Here is a 25,831-nt window from a genome sequence, read left to right as displayed (position 1 = left end):
ATGACGTCAAATTTAAAACTGGTCAAGCGTTTCAATAGAGTCTTCCAAGTAATATTGGAAGAACTAAAGGGTGTTTTTTGAGAGCTATAGAACTTTAAATTGCAATAAAACAACGATGGATTATTCGATTGACATGAATTTTATTTATCCGCAAGATAATCTTGTGGCATTACATTGTAAATATGATTTCTGGCATATGACCGCCACGGCTGGCTCGGATGTAGTCCAATCTGGATGTCCAATTTTCGATGGCTTTTTCCAACATTTGTGGCCGCATATCGGCAATAACACGGCGAATGTTGTCTTCCAAATGGTCAAGGGTTTGTGGCTTATCCGCATAGACCAATGACTTCACATAGCCCCTCAGAAAGTAGTCTAGTGGTGTTAAATCACAAGATCTTGGAGGCCAATTCATAGGTCCAAAACGTGAAATTAGGCGGTCACCAAACGTGTCTTTCAATAAATCGATTGTGGCACGAGCTGTGTGACATGTTGCGCCGTCTTGTTGGAACCACAGCTCCAGGACATCATAGTTGTTCGATTCAGGAATGAAAAAGTTAGTAATCATGGCTCTATACCGATCACCATTGACTGTAACGTTCTGGCCATCATCGTTTTTGAAGAAGTACGGACCAATGATTTCACCAGCCCATAAAGCGCACCAAACAGTCAGTTTTTCTGGATGTAACGGTGTTTGGACATACACTTGAGGATTAGCTTCACTCCAAATGCGGCAGTTTTTTTTGTTGACGTAGCCATTCAACCAGAAGTGCGCTTCATCGCTAAACAAAATAAAATGGACGTAGTGCGCGATACATATTCCGCACAGAACCATTATTTTCGAAATAAAATTGCACTATTTGCAAGCGTTGTTCAGGCGTGAGTCTTTGATGATGAATTGCCAAACCAAACTGACAATAAATCACTTGACAGCTGTTAAATCGGTCGCTATCTTGAACAGTAATGTCAACTTAAAGTTATATACCTCGAAAAAAACACCCGTTACAACTATCAATACTATCATAGAAATTCATCGATTGGTATTTCGAATAAAAAGCACACATTAAAAATTATGGAAGTGTATTTCATATCACATAATAATAATACTTTTACACTTTGTCTATAATAAGTAGGATATTATCAATTGCACTATTTACTTAGAAAAAATTAATTATTAATTTTCTTACATTTCACTAAACTAGAGAATTCAATATAAATGAATTCAGTCATAATATCAATTCATATCTACTTCAAACAATTCAAATTCGGTTTTTTCTTTCCTAGAGCAATATTGTAAATTCAATGGAAATAGTAGTGAAGATGGTTTTTATTTGACAGTAAATAAAAAGAAAATTGACCCGTGAACCTGATTTACATTGAAGCATGGACTATCAATAACTTCGAAAGAATCTTAGAATTCACAGAGTCCATAGACGAGATGTCAGAAAAACATTCATCATCATCTAAAATCAGATCTTTCGGTATTAGAACCTTCTAACTAATCTGAAGCTTTACTCAATTACCTACTATTTTCTCTCTAAATTATTAAATTACGTTAACATTCTATCATATCCATTTTATCACTTCTTTTGGTAAATTTCTCGTCCAATTCCTTCATTACGAGAGATATTTTATCGATAGCTGCTCTCACGCATTCTTCTGTGATTTCCCAGTACAACACGATCCTGAAAAATCCAGGGTCACGACAACTAGTCCTCAAACTAACGCGCACAGAATCCTGAGGAAGCACTGTTGCCAACCGTTCCACAATTTCTCTGGCTGATATTTTGGATCGGTCCACTTTGATCATCACTATATTGGTCTGTACTGTTGCAAGGTTGACTCGACATATTTTTGATCCTGACTCGTTGATGGCTGGAACAGGACAAAACAATTTCAATTAAAACTATCGATAATGGAAAAATTTTCATCTAGAACTACAGGGATTCCCAATAAAAAGTTCCAATTACTAAAACTATGAAGATACTCCTGCATGCCTCAAAACCCATTGAAATTTCGATTCTTCACATCAATAACTTGTCCTAACAGCTCAAATTTTTCCTACCAATTTCACTATTTCCGGCCGAAAAAATGCTGTATCACTGTGACTGCAAAATTTCCACCATTTTTTGAAATTTTGTATTCACAGTTCGCAAAACTAAAGTACTTTGCAACAAGCAATTTGGGCTGTTGGGACAAGTCAATGATGTGAAGAATCGAAACCGTGTACGTCGCTTGAGAGAAACTGAAAATATTGCTGCTGTAGCTCGTAGTGCTAACGAAAATCTAGGTTTGCTGATTCCAAGTCGATCTCGCGAATTATGCTATGAATAATGATTTTTATGACCGAAATTGTAAGATATGTCAATTCTCGAAGAGGTGATCACATATGGCCTGCGAGATCTTGTGATTTAACACCTTTAGACTTTTTTAATTGAGGCCATGTGGAAGGTAAGGTTAATGTCAATGCTCCACAATCGATTCAAGACCTCAAACATGGAATTCGTGAAGTTATCTAGAACATACATCTGCAAATGTGCAAATTGTACATGGAAAATTTCAAGGATATGGACCATTTTATCGGTGTCGTTTTCTATCGTTAATGGAATATCTGATCACAATTGCGTCCTTAAATTTTAAATGCGTCCTTAAATTTTAAATTGAATGAGAGGAAGTATGTCCTCATCCGACAATCCTCTCATTCAAGTTAATGGAATACCTCCCCCTTCACAATGAAATAAACATCCAATGATTACTCTTAAATTAACTCATTTCTTTTATATCAAAATGAAACCTATAATTGTTAAACCCTTTATTATGTTATAAGGAAACTCATCTGATCTTGGTAGATTATTCATAAGAATAAAAAAAAAATCAGGTTTTCATTATTATAACATAAGGAATGATAGTGTTCTGTCTATTCCGAAACACAAAAGAACTAGGTAGATATGAAATTTCTCTTAATGAATGAAGGTTTTTAATCGTCTTCCTAGAAGTAATCAATATTCAAGTTTTGAATAATTCAAGAAAGTATTAGACCAATTGAAAAGTCCTCCATCTGATGCACAGATGGCAGTACTAGTATTAAATCCATATGGTTTTTAGTTAGTACAACCTTCAAACGATAAGTGTCAAAATTTGACAGCAGTCCGACCAATAGTTTGTGAGATATTGCGTTGTGAGTGTAGCTACTTTCGTTATTTGAAAAAAGGTGGAAAAAAGAATTTCGTGTGCTGATAAAATATTGTTTTTTGAAGGGAAAAATGCAGTTGAAGCGAAATCTTGGCTTGATGAAGAGTTTCCGGGGTCTGCACCAGGAAAATCAACCATCATTGATTGGTATGCTAAGTGGTGAAATGAGCACCGAAGACGGCGAACGCAGTGGACGCCCAAAAGAGGCTGTCACCGACGAAAAAATAAAAAAATTTCACAAAACAATTTTGAATGACCGTAAAGTGGAGTTGACAGACATTGTGAAGATATCATCTGAACGTGTACATCATATCACTCACAAATATTTATACATGAGAAAGCTGTGTGCAAAATGGGTGCCGCGTGAGCTCACAATCGATCAAAAGCAACAACGTTTTAATGATTCCGGGCAGTGTTTGAAGATGTTTAAGTGCAATAAACCTGAATTTTTGCGTCGATATGTGACATGGCTCCATCATTTCACCCCGAAGTCCAATCGACAGTAAGCTGAGTGGACTGCACACGATCAACCGAATCCAAAGCGAGGAAAAACACAACAGTCAGCTGGCAAGGTTATTGCATCGGTATTCTGGGATGCGCAAGGTATAATATTCATTGATTATCTCCAAAAGGGCCAGACCATCAACAGCGATTATTATTTAGCGTTATTGGATCGTTTAAAGGATGAAATCGTTAAAAACCGCTCCATTTGAAGAAAAAAAGATGCTGTTTCATCAAGAAAATGCGCCGTGTCACAAATCAATGAAAACAATGGCAAAATTGCAAGAATTGGGCATCGAATTGCTTCTGCATCCACCGTATTCGCCAGATCTGGCCCCAAGCGACTTTTTCCTGTTCTCAGACCTCAAAAGAATTTTCGCAGGAAAGAAATTTAGCGCCAATCTACAAAAATGGTATCGAAAAGTTGGAAGATCGCCATAATCGCTGTTTCGCCCTTGAAGGCAACTATGTTGAATAATAAAATCGAATTTTGTCAAAAAAATGTGATTTACTATGGTAGACCGGGGACTTTTCAGTTGGCCTGTTAGTTAAGTAATTACTCCTAGAAAAATATTATTAGTCGGTTAAGCGAATATTTTTTGTTTGATTGTAATTTTTTTGTGTTTCATTCTATACATTGTGAAATGTCGATTTCCTATCTGCAAACAACCTTGTAGATAAAAGGTTATTAGGTTTAGGGCATAAGTTTCTTCTCAAAATCACCTGAGCATTCATACCTCTAAGGATCAGCTTCCTTTTTGAAAGCACCCTTTACTTAAGATGTTCTGATGAACATCAAAAGTTGGCAGTATCTTAGAAAATATTTGTGTGAATTCTTTATAATTTGAAGACGAAGTATTATGTCATTTCCTTCACTGAATTCACTATTGAAATTCAAAATCAGTACACAAATAACGCATACACATGACTTTGAAAGATTATTAATCTTACCTGTTGCAATTTTAAGAGCATGTCTGTGATCTACTTCCAGCCTATTGATCATTTTGTCTATTGCAACTAGACCAGCAGCTGCCAAAAATCCGGCTTGTCTCCAACCACCTCCTAGAACTTTCCTCACTCTATTGGCCCTGAAAAATAATAACATGAATAATAACATCATCAAAATGAGAAGCATGAAAAGGAACTTCACAGAAAAAAGACAATTGGTTTTATTTTGGTAAGAAATGCGAGTATGTGTACAAAGGCAAAAATAACCCCTCTGGTCCAAATCAGTGAAATCTAAAGTAAGGGCCATATGTACAAGTGGAAAAGTAAGAGCCAAATAACGGGAGTTTTTTTTCGAAGTATATAACTTTAAGTTGGCATTACTGTTCAAGATGGCAACCGATTTAACAGCTGTCAAGTGATTTATTCTCAGTTTGGTTTGGCAATTCATCATGAATAGACTCACGCCTGAACAACGCTTGCAAATAGTGCAATTCTATTTCGAAAATAATGGTTCTGTGCGGAATACGTATCGCGCACAACGTTCATTTCATTTTGTTTAGCGATGAAGCGCACTTCTGGTTGAATGACTACGTCAACAAACAAAACTGCCGCATTTGGAGTGCAGCTAATCCTCAAGTCTATGTCGAAACACCGTTACATCCAGAAAAACAGACTGTTCGGTGCGCTTTATGGGCTGGTGGAATCATTGGTCCGTACTTCTTCAAAAACGATGATGGCCAGAACGTTACAGTCAATGGTGATCGGTATAGAGCCATGATTACTAACTTTTTCATTCCTGAATTGAACAACCATGATGTCCAGGAGCTGTGGTTCCAACAAGACGGCGCAACATGTCACACAGCTTGTGCCACAATCGATTTATTGAAAGACACGTTTGGTGACCGCCTAATTTCACGTTTTGGACCTGTGAATTGGCCTCCAAGATCTTGTGATTTAACACCGCTAGACTACTTTCTGTGAGGCTATGTGAAGGCATTGGTCTATGCGGATAAGCCACAAACCCTTGACCATTTGGAAGACAACATTCGCCGTGTTATTGCCGATATACGGCCACAAATGTTGGAAAAAGTCATCGAAAATTGGACGTCCAGATTGGACTACATTCGAGCCAGCCGTGGCGGTCATATGCCGGAAATCATATTTAAAATGTAATGCCACAAGATTATCTTGCGGATAAATAAAATTCATGTCAATCGAATAATCCATCGTTGTTTTATTGCAATTTAAAGTTCTATAGCTCTAAAAAAAACACCCTTTACAATAGAAAACTGCCTGCCGGAGGCTGCAGCTACGCACATCTATCACTTATTTTTCATATGATTCGCGTAAACCAGTGCAGTCCGTGGGATATCAATAAAATGAGCATTTTCGCTTTGTTTTTAGTTCATTGTATGACTTATTTGGATAAAGTACGTTCAGAGCCAATTGAAGTAGTGCAGAATATTTCTAATAAACAAGGGTTTTCCAAGTTTCCAGAAATATATTAGGTAGCATGGAATTTATTGTCTTGGCAGTCCTCTTGAATGAATCCCAGTATGTATATATATTTAGATATAAATTTTGTTTCCTTTCTTTGCTGAACAGTTTTAGAATGTAAAATTAATTTAGTAACACGTACAGGTTAATATACTCTGTCAGTATATATTACCTCTGTGACAAACTATGTTTATTTGTTGAAGTTCTCGAATAAACTTTATTATTATATTATTATTATTATTACGCTATTTTATCGACTATCGAATTAGTATGTGTCGATTTGGTCACTTTAATTGCTCGAAATAGTACACATGGTGCCTCGTGACAATTTGATCGTTCTTATTGGTGAGGATCGTGGTCATTTTCCACATCTCATTAATAGGACTGGTTTGAGGAGTTTTAAGAGCCGTTTAAAAAAAATTAATCAAACACCGACGATGAATTTTATACAGTCGTCGAGAAAAGAAGAGAGGTTTTTAACGATTTTGACCAAAAGACCAATGAAATTGGGCTTTTGAATCGTTTCAATGGAAACGCAATAAATTAGCACATACTGTCAACGAAGGCCATTTTGATTTGAATTAAGTCCATTACTTGAATTATTGAAATATGTGCAGTTGTAGGAAAAGTATAGTGTGCAATATGTGGAGAAAGTCCTTTTCTCGCTCGTGTGTTTGCGGCACTCGCCTTTCAGGCTCGTACCACAAACTTCCACACTCGCGAGAAAAGTTGAACTTTCCCCACTTGTTGCACAATATACTATTTCAACTCTAGTGTTCAAAAAGCCTGCCCTCATAGTTGCAGCATGAGTAGTCGAGAAGAGTAGATTGGAAGAACTATACATCAATGAATTAAAAATGCGAAAATTTTGACATACTTTGCAATGAAACTCTTCGATCCGGCCAAAATAGAACCGACAGGGGCTCCAAGGCCTTTGCTGAGGCAGAAACAGATGGTATCCACATATTTTGCAATCTCAGCAACCGGAACCTTCTGGTAAACTGCAGCGTTCATGACCCTGGCACCGTCCATATGAACCTTGATACCATATTCCCTTGAAATGTTCTGCACTTGAGCCAGCCATTCCAAAGGAAGTACCTGAAATGAGTTATGTTTTAGTTTTTTTCGATAGACAAAGAAAGGAGACCATAGTTTTTTTGGTCCAATTTTGTATTTAGAGAATCTCTCATCTGAGCAAGAGAAGTAATTTTTTTTTACATATACATATTTAATGTTTTGGACACTAGAATCTCTCAAATGGTCTAAGCCATGGTTGTCATCTTTTCTATAAAATGTATGTGAATGTCCCTATACAGAGTGATTCAGGAAGAGCGTTGGTTAAAATATTTCCAAGAAAGACTCGAGTAAACGATTGAAATTTTATAGTTTATAGCTTTGTTGTGAGAAATGAATTCATAGAGAAATAAACAACATAGATAGAGTGAGTATAAGCAATTCTTACAAGTCCCCAACAAGGTTAGATTACGTTGTCGGATTGTGATATATTTTCAAATCCACAATTTTACTATATCGTTATTAATGTATACTGAAGGAATAAATTAAAGGATCAAAATAAAATTCGAGATTTTTAGCGGTTTTTCTAATGGCCGTATTTTCGATAACAATGGTCATATCTCAATTTGAAAAAAAAATATTTGAAGCTTGAAGTTTATAGTTTAGAGATCCCATGATGAGAAAATTTTTCGGGCAACGTGTACCGCTCAATCCTAATGAATATAGTAACTAAAATTTCTGCGAAATTTTTTCAGTTTTTTTTTTTGGCCTACAGACTTGGAATTTTTTTTCCAACTTAACCACTATATGGATGAGATAACTTGTTTGTATTCAGCTCCAATATCCTTTTTTCAAAATTTCGATAAGAGCACTTCTCGTTGAAATATCGAACTTTGAATTGAAAAGAACCTTTTTGTCTTTAACCATCAATACCTCACCAATCAATGATTGCACAGACAATTTAGGGGATGTTTTGAAATCTTGAATGAATTTTCTACAAGAAGTAGCTATGGCATTTTCGGAAAAAAAATTTTTTCGTTCTCTACATTAATTTGAAAACTTGATAAAAAAAAGGGCTTTTGGAGGCTTTTTGGATAATCGAGCTGAATTGAAAATATCGAAAAAACTATCAATGTTGAGTATTCCTTTTACAGTTCAATATCACCACAAAAGTCACAGAGAATTTCAAATCAATCCATGGAGCGGTTTTTTTGTTTCATTCGATCGAATTTTCAAAAAATTAAAGGATCAAGTATGCAAATACGTTCTCAAGCTGTGGTTGATGTTCGAGGAGACCATACGCTTTACTGAACTTAATTTTTTGAATGAACTGATTTTGTACTACCTACAAATACTAAAAAGAAATTTTCAACTGAAACTACGAAACACGTGAAGGAATTAGCAAAAAAATAATTTAGATAAGTGAGTAAACATTTAGATCTATCATATTTAAAAAATTTCTGAAAAAACGAAAACTTTTGAAACAGTCTCAAAAGCCCTGATCTTCCTCAACTTTTGTGGAGCAGTATATGTCTATGGAATTGAGTGAAATATCATATCACTGATATGTTTTTATTTCCGCGCGCTTCATGTCAATTTTAATAGTTTATGTTGGAGACAAGATTTGCTTACTGGAAATGACATATGCTCCCTCTATCTATGTTTATTACTTTGAGGATGAATTGAAAAATTTTCATTCATTCGATAACAACTTTCATTTTTTAAATCCCAGTTCTTCATTCATAATCAGATTACTCGTTGAATTCGACATTACTTCATTGTATAATTCGCATATTTTTCCCAGAAAATTTGACTGAAATTTGAAAAAATCTTCAGATTTTCCCAAATAGGCCTTCATCCCAATGTCAATAACTTTGAGATTTTTTCATGAAAATTTCTAATTTTCTAGATTTTATCAGAAAACATGCCAGTTCTTCTCCTCCATTGATTTAAAATTCAATTGAACATACAGGGTGTTTCGATTTCGATGCCAAAAACCTCAAAACTATTTTGTTTTAAATGAAAACCCATTCCTTTTTTGGTCAGGTGAAATCTACGTCAAAAAATAGTGTATACTTACTTTTCCACCGCACATATTGTGAGTGTTCTCCACAATCACCAGCTGGGTGATGGGTTCATGTATATCTGAATCAACTCGTATTTTATCCCTTAATTCATCTAGATCAAAAGTGCCATCTTCTCTGTTCCTCAATAAGGCAGTTTGAACACCAGCTATCTGTGATGGACCACCTACAATGAAAGATAAAACATCGAATTACTGAATAAGAAAGAAAATGCGGACCGTATCTATCTATTCACAATAAGGCAAAGCACTTGAACAAGAAAAAATCGAGAAAAGCTTTTAACCAATCGTTCATTCATGCACCTAATGGAGTCTACAAAACTGTTGTAATATACAGTGTGATACACTGCGATGGCCTATCAGACGTTTATGGAAAACTAATCATAATTATGCTGAAAATTTGCATGTTGGGGTTTGGGACAATGATCTTTCTCAGTGAAATATTTTTAGATCTCTACAACTTCCGGTTATACTGGAAACAGACTACTACTTTCTTATTTCAAATAGCACACCCAGTATATTATTGTATCATTAGATAGCTTATTTGATGACAATTTCAGCAATATGCCATAACTTGTGAAAACTCAACGGTTCATGAGTTATGGGATTCTTATGGAAAAAATTGTGGCGACGAGAACTCACATTTTGTCGAATATTTCTGCAGAAAAATTTGTTATCGAAAAAACTTTTTATTTTTTTAACCTGCCAATACTTTGTACTCGTTGTTTTATGAGACTGTTTGCGGTTTGGACCAAAAATGTATCGGGTGTCCCAAATTCGTTGTCTAGTGAGGGGATCTTAGAACCCCTTTGAGCTAAATGAATGACACATTTTCGGACTCGATTTTTGAGAGGATTAATTTGGCGAAAACCACAACCTGATAAATTCTACTGTTCTCAAGTTATCAGAGAAAATTGAAAATGGCGTGGAATGAAAATTTCTCATAACTTCTTTATTATTGGTTCTATTAACATGAAACCAAAACATCCTACAGGCACTTTTTTAGTAGGTGTTGGTGTTATAATTTATTTTTTATTGCCTTTTGTTTTTGAGTTATAATACAAACTTTATTTTTTCAAATGCAAACCATAACAATTGATTAAAAATAAAATCACTTTTTTTTCTCCTATTCAAAAATATATAACATGATACATATATAAATTTCTCATCAAACTATAAAAACCATCGAAAGTTTAAATTTCACACGGCAAATCAACCAAGTGCCTAATAATATGTGAACTTCAGATAATTAATATATTCGGAAGCCACCAAGGTTTCCGGATTTGACACCGTTAGATTTTCTCAACATTTTCAAATTGATCGAGGTTGTTCTTCGAATATGACCAAAAAAAAAAAATCTTACGATGTTAAATCCGGAGACCTTGGTGGTTTCCAGGGGCGTCACCAATTGGGGCAGGAGGGGTGCCGCTTACACCCCCCCCTCCCTAGAGTTTCGACTCATTCTTGAATTTGATATGAAATATTCAAAATTTGAGTTTCATTGAATTATCAGCTTATAAAAGGTGACATCAATAGAAAGAGAGAGATAGATAATGTTTTTGCTTTGTTTGGTCCCCCCTAGCCCAACGGCTGGCGACGCCCTTGGTGGTTTCCGAATATTTTAATTATCTGAAGTTCACAGATTATTATCGATAGGCATTTGGTTGATTTGCTGTATGAAACTGAAACCTTTGATCATTTTTATAGGTTGATAAGAAAAATTAAGCGATTTTATTTGTCATAGAAATTTTTATGGTTTACATTTAAAAAAACACAATTTTGTATTATAACTTCAAAACTAATAACAATAAAGGAAGTTATTACAGCAATGGATTTCATTGAAAAAAAGTGCCTATAGAATGTTTTTGTTTCATGATAATAGCACCAATAATAAAGAAGTTATGAGAAATGTTTATTTCACGTCATTTTACAATTTTCTCTTTCAGCTTGAAGACAGTTGAATTTATGAGTTTGCGGTTTTCGTAAGTAATTGCACAAGTGCATCAAAATTACCGATAATTTTGCATGACAGCGTGTTGTCATAAAAACTGCATGAGTTCATATTCATTTTTGGAAAAATGAAAACGACCGAATGCAGTTTTTCAAAGAAAACACGATGGAATGCGAAATTATCCGGTCATTTTGATGCACGAGTGTAATTCGGGGGAATATTTCCCTCCTGTCAAAAATTCTATGTATATGGAGAACAATTATCGAAAATTACAGCGATAATTGCATTGTAGGAAGCGAAACTGCACTGCGATAATTGTTCTGTTCATAGATGCATAGTTTCTATGCATCTTACACAGTTCGAATCTATGGCAATTCCATTCTACATCAGTTTGACAAGTGATGTAACAGTTTATTCGGGAAATATTCCCCCGAATTACACTCGTGCATCAAAATGACCGGATAATTTCGCATTCCAGCGTGTTTTCTTTGAAAAACTGCATTCGGTCATTTTCATTTTTGGAGAAAGAGCCCGACACCGAAGATGGAGGGAAAATGAACTCATGCAGTATTTATTGACAACACGCTGTCATGCAAAATTATCGGTAATTTTGATGCACTTGTGCAATTACTTACGAATATTTCCCTCCTGTCAAAAATTCTATGTATCTGGAGAACAATTATCGAAAATTACAGCGATAATTGCATTGTAGGAAGCGAAATAGCACTGAGCTCTGTTCATATAGATGCATAGTTTCTATGAATCTTTCACAGTTCGAATATACGGCATCTATGGAATCTATGTCACTTTGACAAGTTAACAGTTTATTCGGGAAATATTCCCCCAAACAGTTCTCGAGTCGAGCCCGAAAATGTGTCATTCATTTTTTTTCTAGCTCAGAGGGGTTCTGTTCTGAGATCCCCCTACTAGACAACGAATTTGGGACAACAGAGTGTTTATGAGAAGATCGTGAACTTGAACAACTCAAAATCTTCAAAACTTTACAACCTGATGGGGTGTTTGGACTTTACTTATTCAAGAATGAGGTTGGTGCAACTGTTACGGTGAATGGATTGGGCTACCGAGCTATGATTAATGCTTTTTTATTGCCAGAGTTGGAATATGCTACGATAATTGCATTCTTTTTCTCGAACAAATCAAAGATTGATAATAGTGAACCAATAATGCATTGGAACATGCAAGTTTGCATGAAATTATCGAAATTATATAAAGCACCTCAGCGGCATTCAACATTTTCATTATGTATGTATGTACTGGAAACGGGAAAGCGCACTAATAATAAAGAACTTAAACATTTCATCATCAACGTAAAACTACCGTATAATCAAAGAGACAGCAAATTGTCGGTTTGAAATACAATGCAAGTAGGTTAATCTCTGAAAAAAGTAGTCGGGCTCACAATAGTCATTATGGGATGATGGAATGTTGTTACGACCGCCCTCAGCTGTTTCGAAAGGTTCCGTAGAAATCGATCAATCAGGTGAGCGGTGAATGTAAACATATCGATAGAGAAAAAAAAGAAAAGTATCTCACCTTGTTCGAATCGGAATGTGTGCGAGTTGTCACCGGCTATTATCTCGCCATCTCTCCTGGAACAATGTACCATTACTGAAAAAAAAAACAAAAAGTTAAATAGTGATAAACTTAAATTTACACATTTTCAATAGGATAATCGGCAATTGTTCCACCACATTATGACTCCGTCTGATTTATTATGAGTTTTTTTTTATCACAATGATATCTAGGCCATAAAAGTTGTCAATTAAACACAAAATACCTACCTGAAAACTAACATGCGTTCATTTAAATTAATGGTCAAGAAGGCTGTGGAAAAATTAGAGTTGATTTTCTGTGATTACAAGTAGCGCTTAGTATCATATCACTAACATTTGGGTGTTTTTTTAGAGCTATAGAACTTTAAATTGCAATAAAACAACGATGGATTATTCGATTGACATGAATTTTATTCATCCGCAAGATAATCTTGTGGCATTACATTTTAAATATGATTTCAGGCATATGACCGCCACGGCTGGCTCGGATGTAGTCCAATCTGGACGTCCAATTTTCGATGACTTTTTCCAACATTTGTGGCCGTATATCGGCAATAACACGGCGAATGTTGTCTTCCAAATGGTCAAGGGTTTGTGGCTTATCCGCATAGACCAATGACTTTACATAGCCCCACAGAAAGTAGTCTAGCGGTGTTGAATCACAAGATCTTGGAGGCCAATTCACAGGTCGAAAACGTGAAATTAGGTGGTCACCAAACGTGTCTTTCTATAAATCGATTGTGGCACGAGCTGTGTGACATGTTGCGCCGTCTTGTTGGAACCACAGCTCCTGGTCATCATGGTTGTTCAATTCAGGAATGAAAAAGTTAGTAATCATGGCTCTATACCGATCACCATTGACTGTAACCTTCTGGCCATCATCGTTTTTGAAGAAGTACGGACCAATGATTCCACCAGCCCATAAAGCGCACCAAACAGTCAGTTTTTCTGGATGTAACGGTGTTTCGACATACACTTGAGGATAAGCTTTACTCCAAATGCGGCTTTTTTGTTTGTTGACGTAGTCATTCAACCAGAAGTGCGCTTCATCGCTAAAGAAAATACAATGGACGTAGTGCGCGATACGCATTCCGCACAGAACCATTATTTTCGAAATGAAATTGCACTATTTGCAAGCGTTGTTCAGGCGTGAGTCTATTCATGATGAATTGCCAAACCAAACTGAGAATAAATCACTTGTCAGCTGTTGAATCGGTCGCAACTTGAACAGTAATGCCAACTTAAAGTTATAAAGAAAAAAAACCTATTCACCTTATCCTTCACGTGGCCCCGAAGAAAAAAGTCTGAGAGCCTTAAATCACAAGATCGCGGTGGCCAATTGTAATAACCTTTTCATGAAAAAAAAAACAACCAGAAAATTTTGTTTGCAAAATTGCAACTGTTTGGTAACTCGAGTGGCAAGTAGTGCCATCCTGTTGAAAATAAACGTCATCCATATCAATATCTTCCAATTCCGGCCATAAAAAAATCAATAATCATAGCTCGGTAGAGCAATCCATTCACCATAACAGTTGCACCAGCTTCATTTTCTATAGACAAGGCCCAATCACATCATAACCAACCTAAAAACCGCACCAAACAGTGACACTTTGAGGAATAAGGATTGATAGGCTTCTCATAAATCATTCTTGGATTTTCCGAGCCCCAATGTGGCAATTCTGATTATTAACGCTGTCTCCTAGGTGAAAATGGGCCTCACCATCGAAGATTATTTTTCTATTAAGAGGGGTTTATACCAAGTGCTTTTCTCGTGATCTGCCGAAGTTTATTACTCCTCCTCCTCTGAGATCCCAATACTTTTCAGGATGAATGAAGCAATCTCAACCACATCAAAGATTTCAAAATACGTTTTTACGTCTTCATTTTTAAATTGAAAAAAAAAACAATTTTTCAGCCTTTGACAAGATTTTTTGTATAATATTCTCATGTGAAAATTCATAAAAAAAATAAATATTTGTTCGGAAAGTTATATCATATTTATTCTTCAATGAAACCTTCATCTAATTCTTTTTTTTTTTCGTTTCGAAAAATTGATAAAACAGGACTTTCCGCAATGACGTTCTCGTTGAAATGAACAACAGTGAACACCTCAAATAAATCGATGGTCTTTAGCTTGGAACGTACTAATTTTTGAATTGATCGCTGAAACGGTATAGACCTCTCTTGAAGTCCGGATCACTTTTATGCATTTTAAGGACCCAATCAGCAAACATACAACGTTGCTGATGATGATCGAGCAGCTTGAGTTCTTGTGTTATATGAACTTTTAAAGCCTTAAGGGTGTTCAATACCTTGTTCATACCACTGCTATTTCAGTGCTAATTTCAGTGCATTCCAATTCCAAAGTACAGGTCGGATTCATTTCATTTTTTGAGTGAACAATGACGTGATATAGTGAACTTGAAGATCCCGTCTCGATTTCCAAAAAAAAATCGATAATATTCCGCAAATCGAACTTTGAAATTGAACACTTTCTTTAAATGACTATTCAGCTTCAGAGAGACTTCTCATTTCAAGTAACTCATCCACAAATGTTCAGTGATATTATGTGTTTTGAATTGGTGCAAAAATTTTTTTAAAATTGCTTGATTTGCTCTAATTGTAGATGTTTTTCATATGGAATTATGCTTCTTGGAACGCCTCCCAAAGGTTTACGCCTTTTTGCAACATGAACGCCAATAGAATCTTGGACTGTATTTTATGGCTCGAGATGAATGACACTTTTATGATTTACGAGGGTAGGGTTTCTCTGATTGGCTAAAATTGTGTACATTACTAGTTTATGACAATATTGCACTGAAGAATAGGGAAAGGTAGAAAACTTGTTATGAAATCATTGTTAGAATTAGAAACGATACTGTTCCTAAAATATATATGCTAGCTGATTTTATTCGTAATGATGTCTGGAGAAGTACATTTTAAGCGCTTAGTATCATAAAGAAAATTTCAAAAGTCATAAAGAAATTAAGATGAAAAAAAGGTATCTGGATTTTTGCCGAAATATGGAAAATTATTAATATTTCAGAAATCTGACAAAAAATTCTCAAAAAAAAAATTTCTTTTGAAAAACTCCCTATTCCCGAAACTCTATCTACAATATTTACCATTTAAATTCAACCCTGAAAATAGGCAATTCTTGATTAAGAAAATTTTCTCGTACTTCCTTCATTAATATTAACTTGAAAAAATTTATAGTAAAAATTTTTCGCTTCGTGAAGCCATTCTTGTATACATACCTCCTTGAAAATTTCATGTCATAAAAGTTTAAGAAATTGCAATATTTTTTTTAAATAATCTTTTTCGTTAACTCAACTCTCTTGATTTATTGCCCTAGAGAAAGAGAACAATATACATCTCTTTCAACTCGAAGAGTTGAACGTTAAATCGTTATTCCAAATTTGAATTGTGAAAAATATTGAGAATTTTTCTACCTGAAGTAAAAGAAATATTACCAATTCAAAAGATGATTGAATCGAATATTACTTATCTTCACCTATAGCCAATAAGAGTATTGCTGATTCCTATAAGCAATTATTTATATGTATATTATATTTCCTTGAGATATTAACCATGCTGATGGTCCTTCCTGGCATCTGAATGCATGGAAGGGGAATAGCAGCAATCATATGATACAATTTTGTTTGAAGAGGAAGCGGCATAATGAGCAGAGGAGGGAGAGGATTATTCCGTCGAAATCAAGAAAACTATGTGTTGGTCCTGATTCCAATTACGGACCAAATGCTTCGCAACCGGACATGGCTGAAATTGAAATAGAGGAGAAGAAAATAATTTTCCTTCAGAACCTACGGGACAGAATTTCAGGGGATTCATCCATACAAGAAATAGAGATGAAAACAAGAGGACAACACGATAATGTATTGTGGAGGGAATATCGACAGGATTATCTCACATCATCGAATTTCGGAGCAGTGGTGAAAAGAAGAAGGACAACACCCTGCCATAATTTGGTGAAATGCCTCCTCTACAAAAAACCAATAAACACTCCGGGAGTTTTATATGGCAGAGTTAATGAGAATCGGGCTATTGAAATATATGAAGCCACAAAAAATGTTGAAGTAACACGCTTTGGTTTCATAATAGATCCCGATTTCCCATTCTTAGGTGCCTCGCCTGATGGACTGATCAAGCATGATGGTCTGATAGAGGTCAAATGCCTTCAATCTGTAAAGGGTAAGCTTAGTGAAAACAAAAAATCGAAATGCTATACTGTTCATCAGGATGGATTAAGGTAAGAAACATTTCATGGATTATAATGTTGCATTATAATTATGATACGTCACATTGAAAAAAATTTTTACAGGTTGAAGAAGAATCACAACTACTATTTCCAGATTCAGGGCCAATTGAACATATGCAGAAGAGAATATTGTGATTTTATTCTATACTGCGACAACGATTTTCACGTAGAAACCATTAAAAGAGATGAGAATATCTGGAAGAATATTATGGTACCAAAATTGAGAGAATTCTATGAAAATTGTATTCTCCCGGAGATAATAGATGGGAGAATTCCAAGAGGAATGCAAGTTCGCGAGCCAGAATCTTGAACTTATGCTTCAACGCGTAGGGCTTTCCCTCGCTTACCAAAAAAAGTTCTTGAAATTTAAATACACTTATAAAATATTTTTTCTCCGATTGACAACAAATTTCAATTTTGCAGACACATATCAATCAGTAAAGTATTACTTTTCCTGCCTACGCAGCAAAGTAAGTACTTTCATGCTTAGGCATCATCAGAAATGATTAATGGGAAAAAAAAATTTCAAACTACAATTATTATGGACATATACATTTCCATGACAACCAACCATACGAACAATTGCAATTTGTATGAAATTTCATTTCAATTTATCACTACAAAAAAAATTAAAAGATCAATACTTATACATGGCCGAGCGAGTTTATCCGATTTGAAAAAATTATTAAATATTGAACTTAGATGAGCTGAATATATCTGTAAAAACCCCAAGTGTTCCGATAGACAGAACAAAATACAATCTTTTTTTTCTATTCTGTTACTCTTTTCTTATTGCCTTCACTAATTTTTTTACGTGTCAAATGCCAAATAATCATTTTGAATTTCAGTAGAATATCAGAAATTCTCATCCAAATAAACAAACCGACAACAATAACCTAATAAATCACATGTCTTATATTCCTATACCCACTTTTGTGGTCTCCAAAGGCGCATAAAATGAGAACTCAAAAGCTTCTCGAATTTTTCATTCTAGAAATCTCAATATGCACTATTTATGATTTTCTCTGTGAAATCATACACTCAGAGATAATCATATATTTTTTTCTATTATCCATATTCGATATACGTCCATGACAGTGGTTCATTGTCATTTCTGTATTCACAATATTTACAGTAATTATCTTATTTAGTAATATATAACTAAACAAATATAACAAATTTTCCTTCTTTTGAAGAAGTTTTCCAAAGAATTTTGCTTACTCATAATAAGATTGTGATATATAAGGTTGTTACATATAATGGATATTCCTTCTGGGGGGTATATATCCCCCTTATCCCCCCCCCCCTAGGATACGCCACTGTATCTTAACTGAACTGAATTTCTAAAGTTTACAGAAACACAAATTTACTCTTTGCTGGGCTTCATCGAGAGTTGAGATTTTATTAGGGGCAATAAATACCAAACAGGCGGTTCTTCAACTTGAATGGGTGTGCCAGGTACAAATCTACCAAAAATTTTCGGGTAGCTCCATCTAGCGGAATTGCAGTTTCAGCGCAAAGTAGTCTACAACCTTAAAACCTAAGTGCAAAATAAGTTGTAATGTCGTATGTGGAATGCCTATTTCCTAGAATCGAAGAGAAATCGACAAACTTGGGTTTTTGTCAACACTACAAGAGCTACCAGGGAGCTTTTGGGGCAAGTTATTGATATGAAGAATCTAAAACTTCAGAATGTTGTAGAATGGGCTCCTATTCCAACACGAATGCGTAATTCGAAAACTAGCGACGAAGGAGTGAGTTTTCGAACGCAAGAGTGTTGGAATTGCCTTCTGCAACGAGTATTAGACGATATTTTCTCTATATTTCAGTCAAGTTTTGTAAAATATTGTCGAAATTCAATGAAAATTTCAAATTATACATCCTATTAACTTTTGTATTGTATCTCGGCAGTTGGTGTGACTTGACTGTTACGAAAATTGACAGAACGTACGTTTTGAATTTTCTTTTGAAATTGTAATTTATAAATACGCATTAAATTCGTGAATTATGTCTGACGAAATCGATTTAACACCACCAGAATTGAGAGCAATTGCGAATAATGTTGCAAATCATTTCACTATATCCAGATTATATTATATTGACAATTGGAATAATGGTCTTGAAATTTGATAGGATCGGAAGTCAGTGTAGACAACCACAAAACGAAAAATATAACTGAAAACTATAATGAACTCATTACAGCATTGTTTTTAGTACTGTAATGAACTCATTACGATACTGAAATAGAGAAATTATTATTTCGCCATTTTTGATCGACTTTGATAGACGTATTTTGGAGTCGATTTAGTTGAAAGTCACTTGACTGGTTTACAAGTTGAACTAATATTCGTTTTTCGTTCCATTTGAATTTTCATTCCTTACGAAATATTCGAACTCTAGATTATTATCTCATGATTTTGTAGGAAAACCTAGTGAATCCTTAAAAAAGATGAGACTATATGGATCTTTGATTTCTAAAAAAAAATAATAAGGAAGTTTTTGATTCAATTCTGTTTCGATAAAATTGAAACATTGGCATTTCTTCTCAAATTTCTCAAACATATTTAAGCTTTTTGTGTTCCCTTGCACTATTGATTATTTTTCCAAATGTGCATTATGAATTTCTTAAGAATTATTCCGCATTTCATTCTATTGAGTTGTTTTCCAGCATTGTTTGTTTATCGATGATATCGGCAAAAACGTCATTACAAGAAATTTCCATCATATTTCAAAACCCCCATGTTGTAACAAATTTCGAAATTTGTTTGTATTCCAATGGGGGCCAATTTTATTTTTTCCTATCTCCACCTAGTAACAATTTTGCAACAATAAAAACAAAGTTGTGAAATCCTATCAGATGTTTCCCTATTGACCTATAAGGGTCAATGGAATGTAAATACATAATAATAAGGATTCTCAACATGCCGATTAGATTTCCAAAGATTTCACAAATTGTTTTATTATTTACCTACTCGTATCTCATGCAATATATCAACCAATTACCTAAATATCATTCAGGAGTGATTTTTTCCCATTCCTAATCAAATATTCAGAATTTATCAATTATAGGCTAATTAATTTATGTTATCATCACACATTTTTAATGTTATGAATCTATATTTCATAAATTTCGAAAGGTGAATCTTCATTTTCGGACCTCAGAATGAAAAAATTTTTTGTTGTATTTTAAAATAAAATTGTCCTAATATGATTTTACTAGTATTGTCAATTTTATTCGGAACAAGAAATCAACTCTGAATCGAGATATTGAAGCTTAAGTGATGCTGCATTTGTTGCTGTCTGAAAAATGGATGAAAAAGAATTTCGTGTTTTCATGGAATACTTTCTTACGGGAAAAAAAGCACAGCAATGGCCTTATAGGTATTATTCAAACTCAGATCTAAACGGGTAAAAGTTGGTATTCTGACTTCAATCACACAATTTATCACAATTGGCCACCGAAATCTTGTGATTTAACACCTTTAGACTTTATTCGTTGGGGCCACGCGAAAGATAAAGTCTATGCCAATGCTCCAAAATCGATTCGAGATCTTAACTATGGTATTCGTAAGGTATCGAGGACATACAGTACCAAATGTGCAAATTGATCATGAAGAGGATATGGTGCTGCAACCGTAGCCGTGCACTCTTTTTTCTAAATATCATAATGAAACATGTTGTTGGAAGACCCTATATCTGGCATTAAATGTAGTAAAGGTACTTATTCAAATGTTATGGAACTTTACCAATTGATGTCAACTTGCAGAATATACGTTGATGCCACTTTAAGTGTGAATACAATTAGTCCATAAAGAACTAATGATTAATTAAAAAATCCAAATTGAGTCGCTTTGAATTGAATTTATGAGGATTAAATAATTTTCATAGTTTCTGAATCAATTGTGCGAGACGAAACATTAATTTCTGGGTGCACTAGTACAGAATAATGCATAGAAAATAGAGTAATAACATGACAAAAATATAAAATGGTAAGAAGCACCTTACTCGTGATTTTTTCTGTTGAATTGTTTCCCTGTTGACTCTCACTTTCAATAAGTTCTGTTGGGAAATGAGAACCATGTTATTTTACCAAAATATATGAGGGTAAATAGCAGGGCCGCTGCCAGACATTTTGACGCCCCGTCAAAATAAAATTTCGACTGCTTTGCTAAATTTATCTCAACTTTCTTCGAAGGCGCCTCTGTTATCTCCCTCAAGTATAGTTTCAATTTCTTATGAAATCGAATTTTTAACTCAAAATCACCTTGTCAAATTTATTAAAGGACGTTTTGCAGATTTTATCAAAAAACGTTCTGCATTGTAAGTAGGACGCTCTATAAGTCTACAGTAAAAAGACGACGTAGTTGCATTTTAGTATAGCTGTTTGTTTTTTCATAACTTTAGTTGAGAGCACCTATTGCTTTATAAAAAAATGGATCTGAATAATTTTATCATTTCACTACAAAGAGTGGTATTTCTACCAAGAAAACATTGTTGTGTCAAAAAATATGTCTTGTTAGTGACTGCGCCCCTAAAATTTGGCGCCCCGACAAAATGTCCAGTTTGCCGGTCCTGGCAGCGGCCCTGGTAATTTTTGAATGTAAATATGACTTCACAGAAATTCTGTAGAAGATCCTACTTTTGATTTTCTTTCGATATACACTCAGACACTGTGATACATTTTTGAAATCAGCTCAGCTAGAGTAATCGGAAAATTGAGACAAAATGGGGGTGCTCCATTAAAAAAAAATGACGTCATTACTCGAAAGTAATTAACCCTGTATATTATATTATTATTATAAGACACGGTAAATTTAAATAAAAAATCGACGAGTTTCGGGATTATTTCTTAAAATGGTCTGTTTAGATGAAAATGAATTTGTTCCATACTTTACGGACACAGTGTATACATATTATTTATGAAGGAGTATGTTTTTATTGAAATGAATATATCAAAAGTATAAGGGCTTCTTATTATTTATAAATATGTTTTTATCGAATAATAAGGGTTTTCATAGACTTTCTGTAAAACTTCTTTATATTGAAGTACATACATTTATCAAGTAGGTATATACCCTTTTGAATTTTATAATTTAAATATATTTTCCTCTGTACAATTGGTGGACTTTTTCGATGAAAGAAAAATATTCAATGTATAAAGAGGCAATAAACAACTTAGTAGCCATCTATAGTCTGGTTAAGGAGTGATGGCTGAAATAACATTAGCTATTCATAGAGAGTTTTTTTTTTTTAGCAATTCCGTTTTAGATCATTTTTTTCCTAATTCTACAAACGCATGAGGTGTTTCAAAATCTATAGTTTTTGGATGTTATATTTGAAAAAAAAATATAGTCAATAAAAAGCCATCAAATATCTCTCACGTAAATCAATTGTTAACTTCGTAAGTTACAAATAAAATGTAGTTTTCTTTCATCAAACGATTCCAAAGATGCTGAAAAATTAATCCGACTATATTAGGTATGCAGTTCTGTATTACTCTATTTACAAATGAAGTGTTAAATGATTATTTATTACTTGGGATTGATGGAATTCGCCTGTTTTTGATAAGACATTTAAATCAATCAGCTATGAAATAACTTCGATTGTTAATTGTAATCTATCGTTGGCTAAATAATTCGTACACATTCCAGAATTAAATGATACTATAATTCCTTTTCTATTCTTCGAAAATATTAATTATCCAATATCCAGAATGTGGATAACTATGTTACATTGATTCGAAGTATAAATTCTAGAAATTTGAAAATTCATGAGTTATTACTAATTTTCAATTAATGGACAGTTTATTGTGCAACATCAAACACTCTAATGCATCATGAGTTGCAATTTTTTTTATCGGCTACCTGATTTCGGTTCATATCTCTGCGATAAATTTTCATTTCAAATTTGAGCATGATTTTAGGTTGAGAATTCGATGTAAAGCAAGACGTTCAATTTGAATACAGGAAACTCGGTCGAAACTATACCTACAACATTGAAAGTTGAATTTAAAAAAATGTCAAACGTAATATAGACAATACTAAACTACTTAGAAACTGGTTTTGGAGCTATGAAATTTTGGCTTTTTAATTCGAATTTCGTAGCTCCAAGACTTGTTTCAATGAGATTACACATTCCATGTGATAGAAAAAAAATGAGAAATTTGCAATCTCGTTCGAATAAAGCTCAGGTAAAGATTAAAACGATATTTCTCATTGTGACTTAATATGTTTCACCATCGTAGAAGAACATTTAATATACATGAGGAAAATATTATCTAAACAATATTAATTTCCTAGTTACCCATAGTTTCTACACTTAATATATTTCGAAAAAGTATGTTGTAAATCATTGTCCATATTTTTTTCAGAAACAATTGAAACTAGTCAAATAAAATTTCATAAAAAGGCTGAAAATTTTAAACCATGGTTTATAATTTCATTAAAAATGGGATTAGAAATAAAAAAATTTTGGTCTCACATAGATTCGATCTTTAACTTCTAAGTTAACATGCAAGAAATGCACTACATATTCCATTAGCTTAAAAAGTAGTTTAATTTATATTCCGATCAGAATATATGAAACTGTTGATTCTGAAATTATGAAATATGGTTCATAATTTCATCAAAAAATTAAATATTGTTGGTCTCGTAAGATTTGACCTTGGACGTCTTAATTGTTATAATTTTTATTTCGATAAGAATATGTGAAAATTCTATATTCGAAACTATGAAAACTCATATTTGGCAATATTTCTGAATTTTGAGAAATTAATAAATGCCTTGATTTTAAGCCTTTGAAATATATGTATTTTGTTGTCAAACAGTGAATGAGGGCGTTTTTTTCGTTCAAAATTTCATGCATATAAGTTAAATTATTCTGACTGAAAAATCTTCACTATTCGATTTTTAGATTTCACTGATTTCAAAATTTTAACAGTAAGAATATCAAACGAACGCAAAATTTTATTACATTTAATGATTTCGAAGGTTTATTCAATAAATAAATTGTTCAGATTCAAATTTTCAACTTTCGGAACAACATTGTGCGATTATGTAGCCTGAAATTCAAAATTTTCGAATCAAATTTGAATCTTATGATTATGAGTTTAGACATTTAAAATTATTTTTTCTGTGAATGCTCTTCTGGTGTGTTTTAATTAGAAAATTTTACTCTCAATTTCCTTCTCTTAAGAACCATGTAGTCGTGAAAAATTTTAAGATTTCATATTCTCCCTATATGTAAAAAAACACATTGAATTTACTTACTAGCAATCAAATTTGCCATGGTACCGCTGACAACAAAAAGGGCATCCTCCTTCCCCAGCATCTCTGCCGATCTCCTCTCTAACTCTGCAACAGTTGGATCCTCCCCATAGACATCATCCCCAACGACTGCGTTCACCATTGCATCCCTCATATCCTGAGTGGGTTGACTGATAGTGTCCGTTCTCAAATCCACAGTTATGGCATCGGGTATATGCCCATTTCCGTTCACTGTCCAATACATTTCGTCAGAAAACTTCGATTTTCCGTGAAAAATTAACTGATGGTTTTACTGTACAGCGAATCCGTACGTGTATGGCAGACTTTATAAGATCTGGTGGAGACCGCTCTTCGGCGCTTACGAACAAATGAGTAAGTCGATTGTGACGGTCTGTTTTATGCGTCCCTGGTCGACTACCACATCCAATCGCAGCTGAAGTTCGCTCTTGCAACTTGAAAAATTGTTATCAAACTGTTTTTCATTGTGCGTTGATTATTTGGGCTTGATGGACGGGCGATATTTTTATCTTCCTAGAGTAAATGTCGTCAGCGCACGTCACGATATAGGCCGCTCCACACACGCCTTTCATTCATTGGCATTATATCAATTTTGTTCAATTGGTTAATGAGATACTATACTGGCTGGTGGGCTCTTTCGGCAGTCTGGATTCTTAATAGGGAAGTCTTAAATTAGATGGGAACCTATTTCCCACATTTCCGATAATAATCTGAGAAAAAATTTGGAACTCCGCGAATTTCAAACAGTTTTTTATAATTTTCGCGACGATTTATGGTTTCTATCTGAAAATCTCAATATCTGATTTATACGGAAAATAAACTGTTTTCCAATTAAAGGTTCCATTTTGAATAGCGCGCTATCTGGGCAGTTGTCACTTTCGAAGCTGTCAGGTTTTGAAATTTGATAAGTAAAAACATTACTAAAATGGAACGATACACCCTTCAAAGACGCATTGAAATTGATTCTTCTTCTACTTCAAGTGCCGTCTTCGCTCCGAAGTTTGGCTACCATCAAAGCTATGCCTATTCTCGATACTGCAGATCTAAACAATTGGCAGTTGTTGCAATTGATTATATTCACTAAAAAAATGTTGAACATTTTGCAGTTACAGTTCGTAAAATTAAAGCACCTTCTCTGGCAATAGTAAAACTGGTGGAAAATTTCAAGCTGAACTTTTAGATACTGAAAATGTGGACCCCAGACATTTCCGCCATTTTGGGACGTATTTTTTCTTGCCGTTCATTAATATGGGTTTTCACAAAATGTATTGAAGGTGAAATGAATGTTGATCTTGTAATTATTTGAGCCTTAGTATGTCAAATTCTAGGAGGGCAAAATTTAAGAGGTGCCAGGGCCATTTGGCGGGGGAACGTTCCCCCAGTTCCCCCAACCCCCTGGATCCGCACCTGGAGTGATGTCGTATTCGTAGTCAATTTCAATTCTATTCATTTGTTTCGTTCTTAACAGAAAGACCTAGAAAATCGAAATTACGATCGGAATAAATTACA

General features: G+C 34.3%; 1 protein-coding gene across 1 annotated transcript; it reads right to left on the bottom strand.

Moving 5' to 3' along the window:
- Window positions 1-1,063: 1,063 nt before the first annotated feature.
- Window positions 1,064-24,828, bottom strand: LOC123682332 (probable low-specificity L-threonine aldolase 2). Its single transcript, XM_045620897.1, has 6 exons — window positions 24,308-24,828; window positions 12,741-12,815; window positions 9,233-9,402; window positions 7,016-7,236; window positions 4,645-4,781; window positions 1,064-1,875 (listed from the first exon to the last, which is right to left on the bottom strand). Exons 1-6 carry the CDS (start codon window positions 24,546-24,548, stop codon window positions 1,556-1,558), a joined length of 1,164 nt encoding a protein of 387 aa, XP_045476853.1. The 5' UTR covers window positions 24,549-24,828; the 3' UTR covers window positions 1,064-1,555.
- Window positions 24,829-25,831: the final 1,003 nt, after the last annotated feature.

Source organism: Harmonia axyridis, chromosome 6 (genome assembly GCF_914767665.1).
Source record: "Harmonia axyridis chromosome 6, icHarAxyr1.1, whole genome shotgun sequence".
In the NCBI taxonomy this organism is placed as follows: Eukaryota; Metazoa; Arthropoda; class Insecta; order Coleoptera; family Coccinellidae; genus Harmonia; species Harmonia axyridis.
The sequence above is the reverse complement of the archived record's forward strand: the minus strand, read 5'-3'. Positions and strand labels throughout refer to the sequence as shown.

Coding starts and splice junctions, on each gene's coding strand:
- LOC123682332 (XM_045620897.1), bottom strand. CDS start 24,548: ATGTATTGGACAGTGAACGGAAATGGGCATATACCCGATGCCATAACT. Junction 9,403..12,740: donor CACATTCCGATTCGAACAAG/GTGAGATACTTT, acceptor CTTTCATTGTAG/GTGGTCCATCACAGATAGCT. Junction 4,782..7,015: donor TCGAAGAGTTTCATTGCAAA/GTATGTCAAAAT, acceptor ATTATTTTTCAG/GGCCAATAGAGTGAGGAAAG.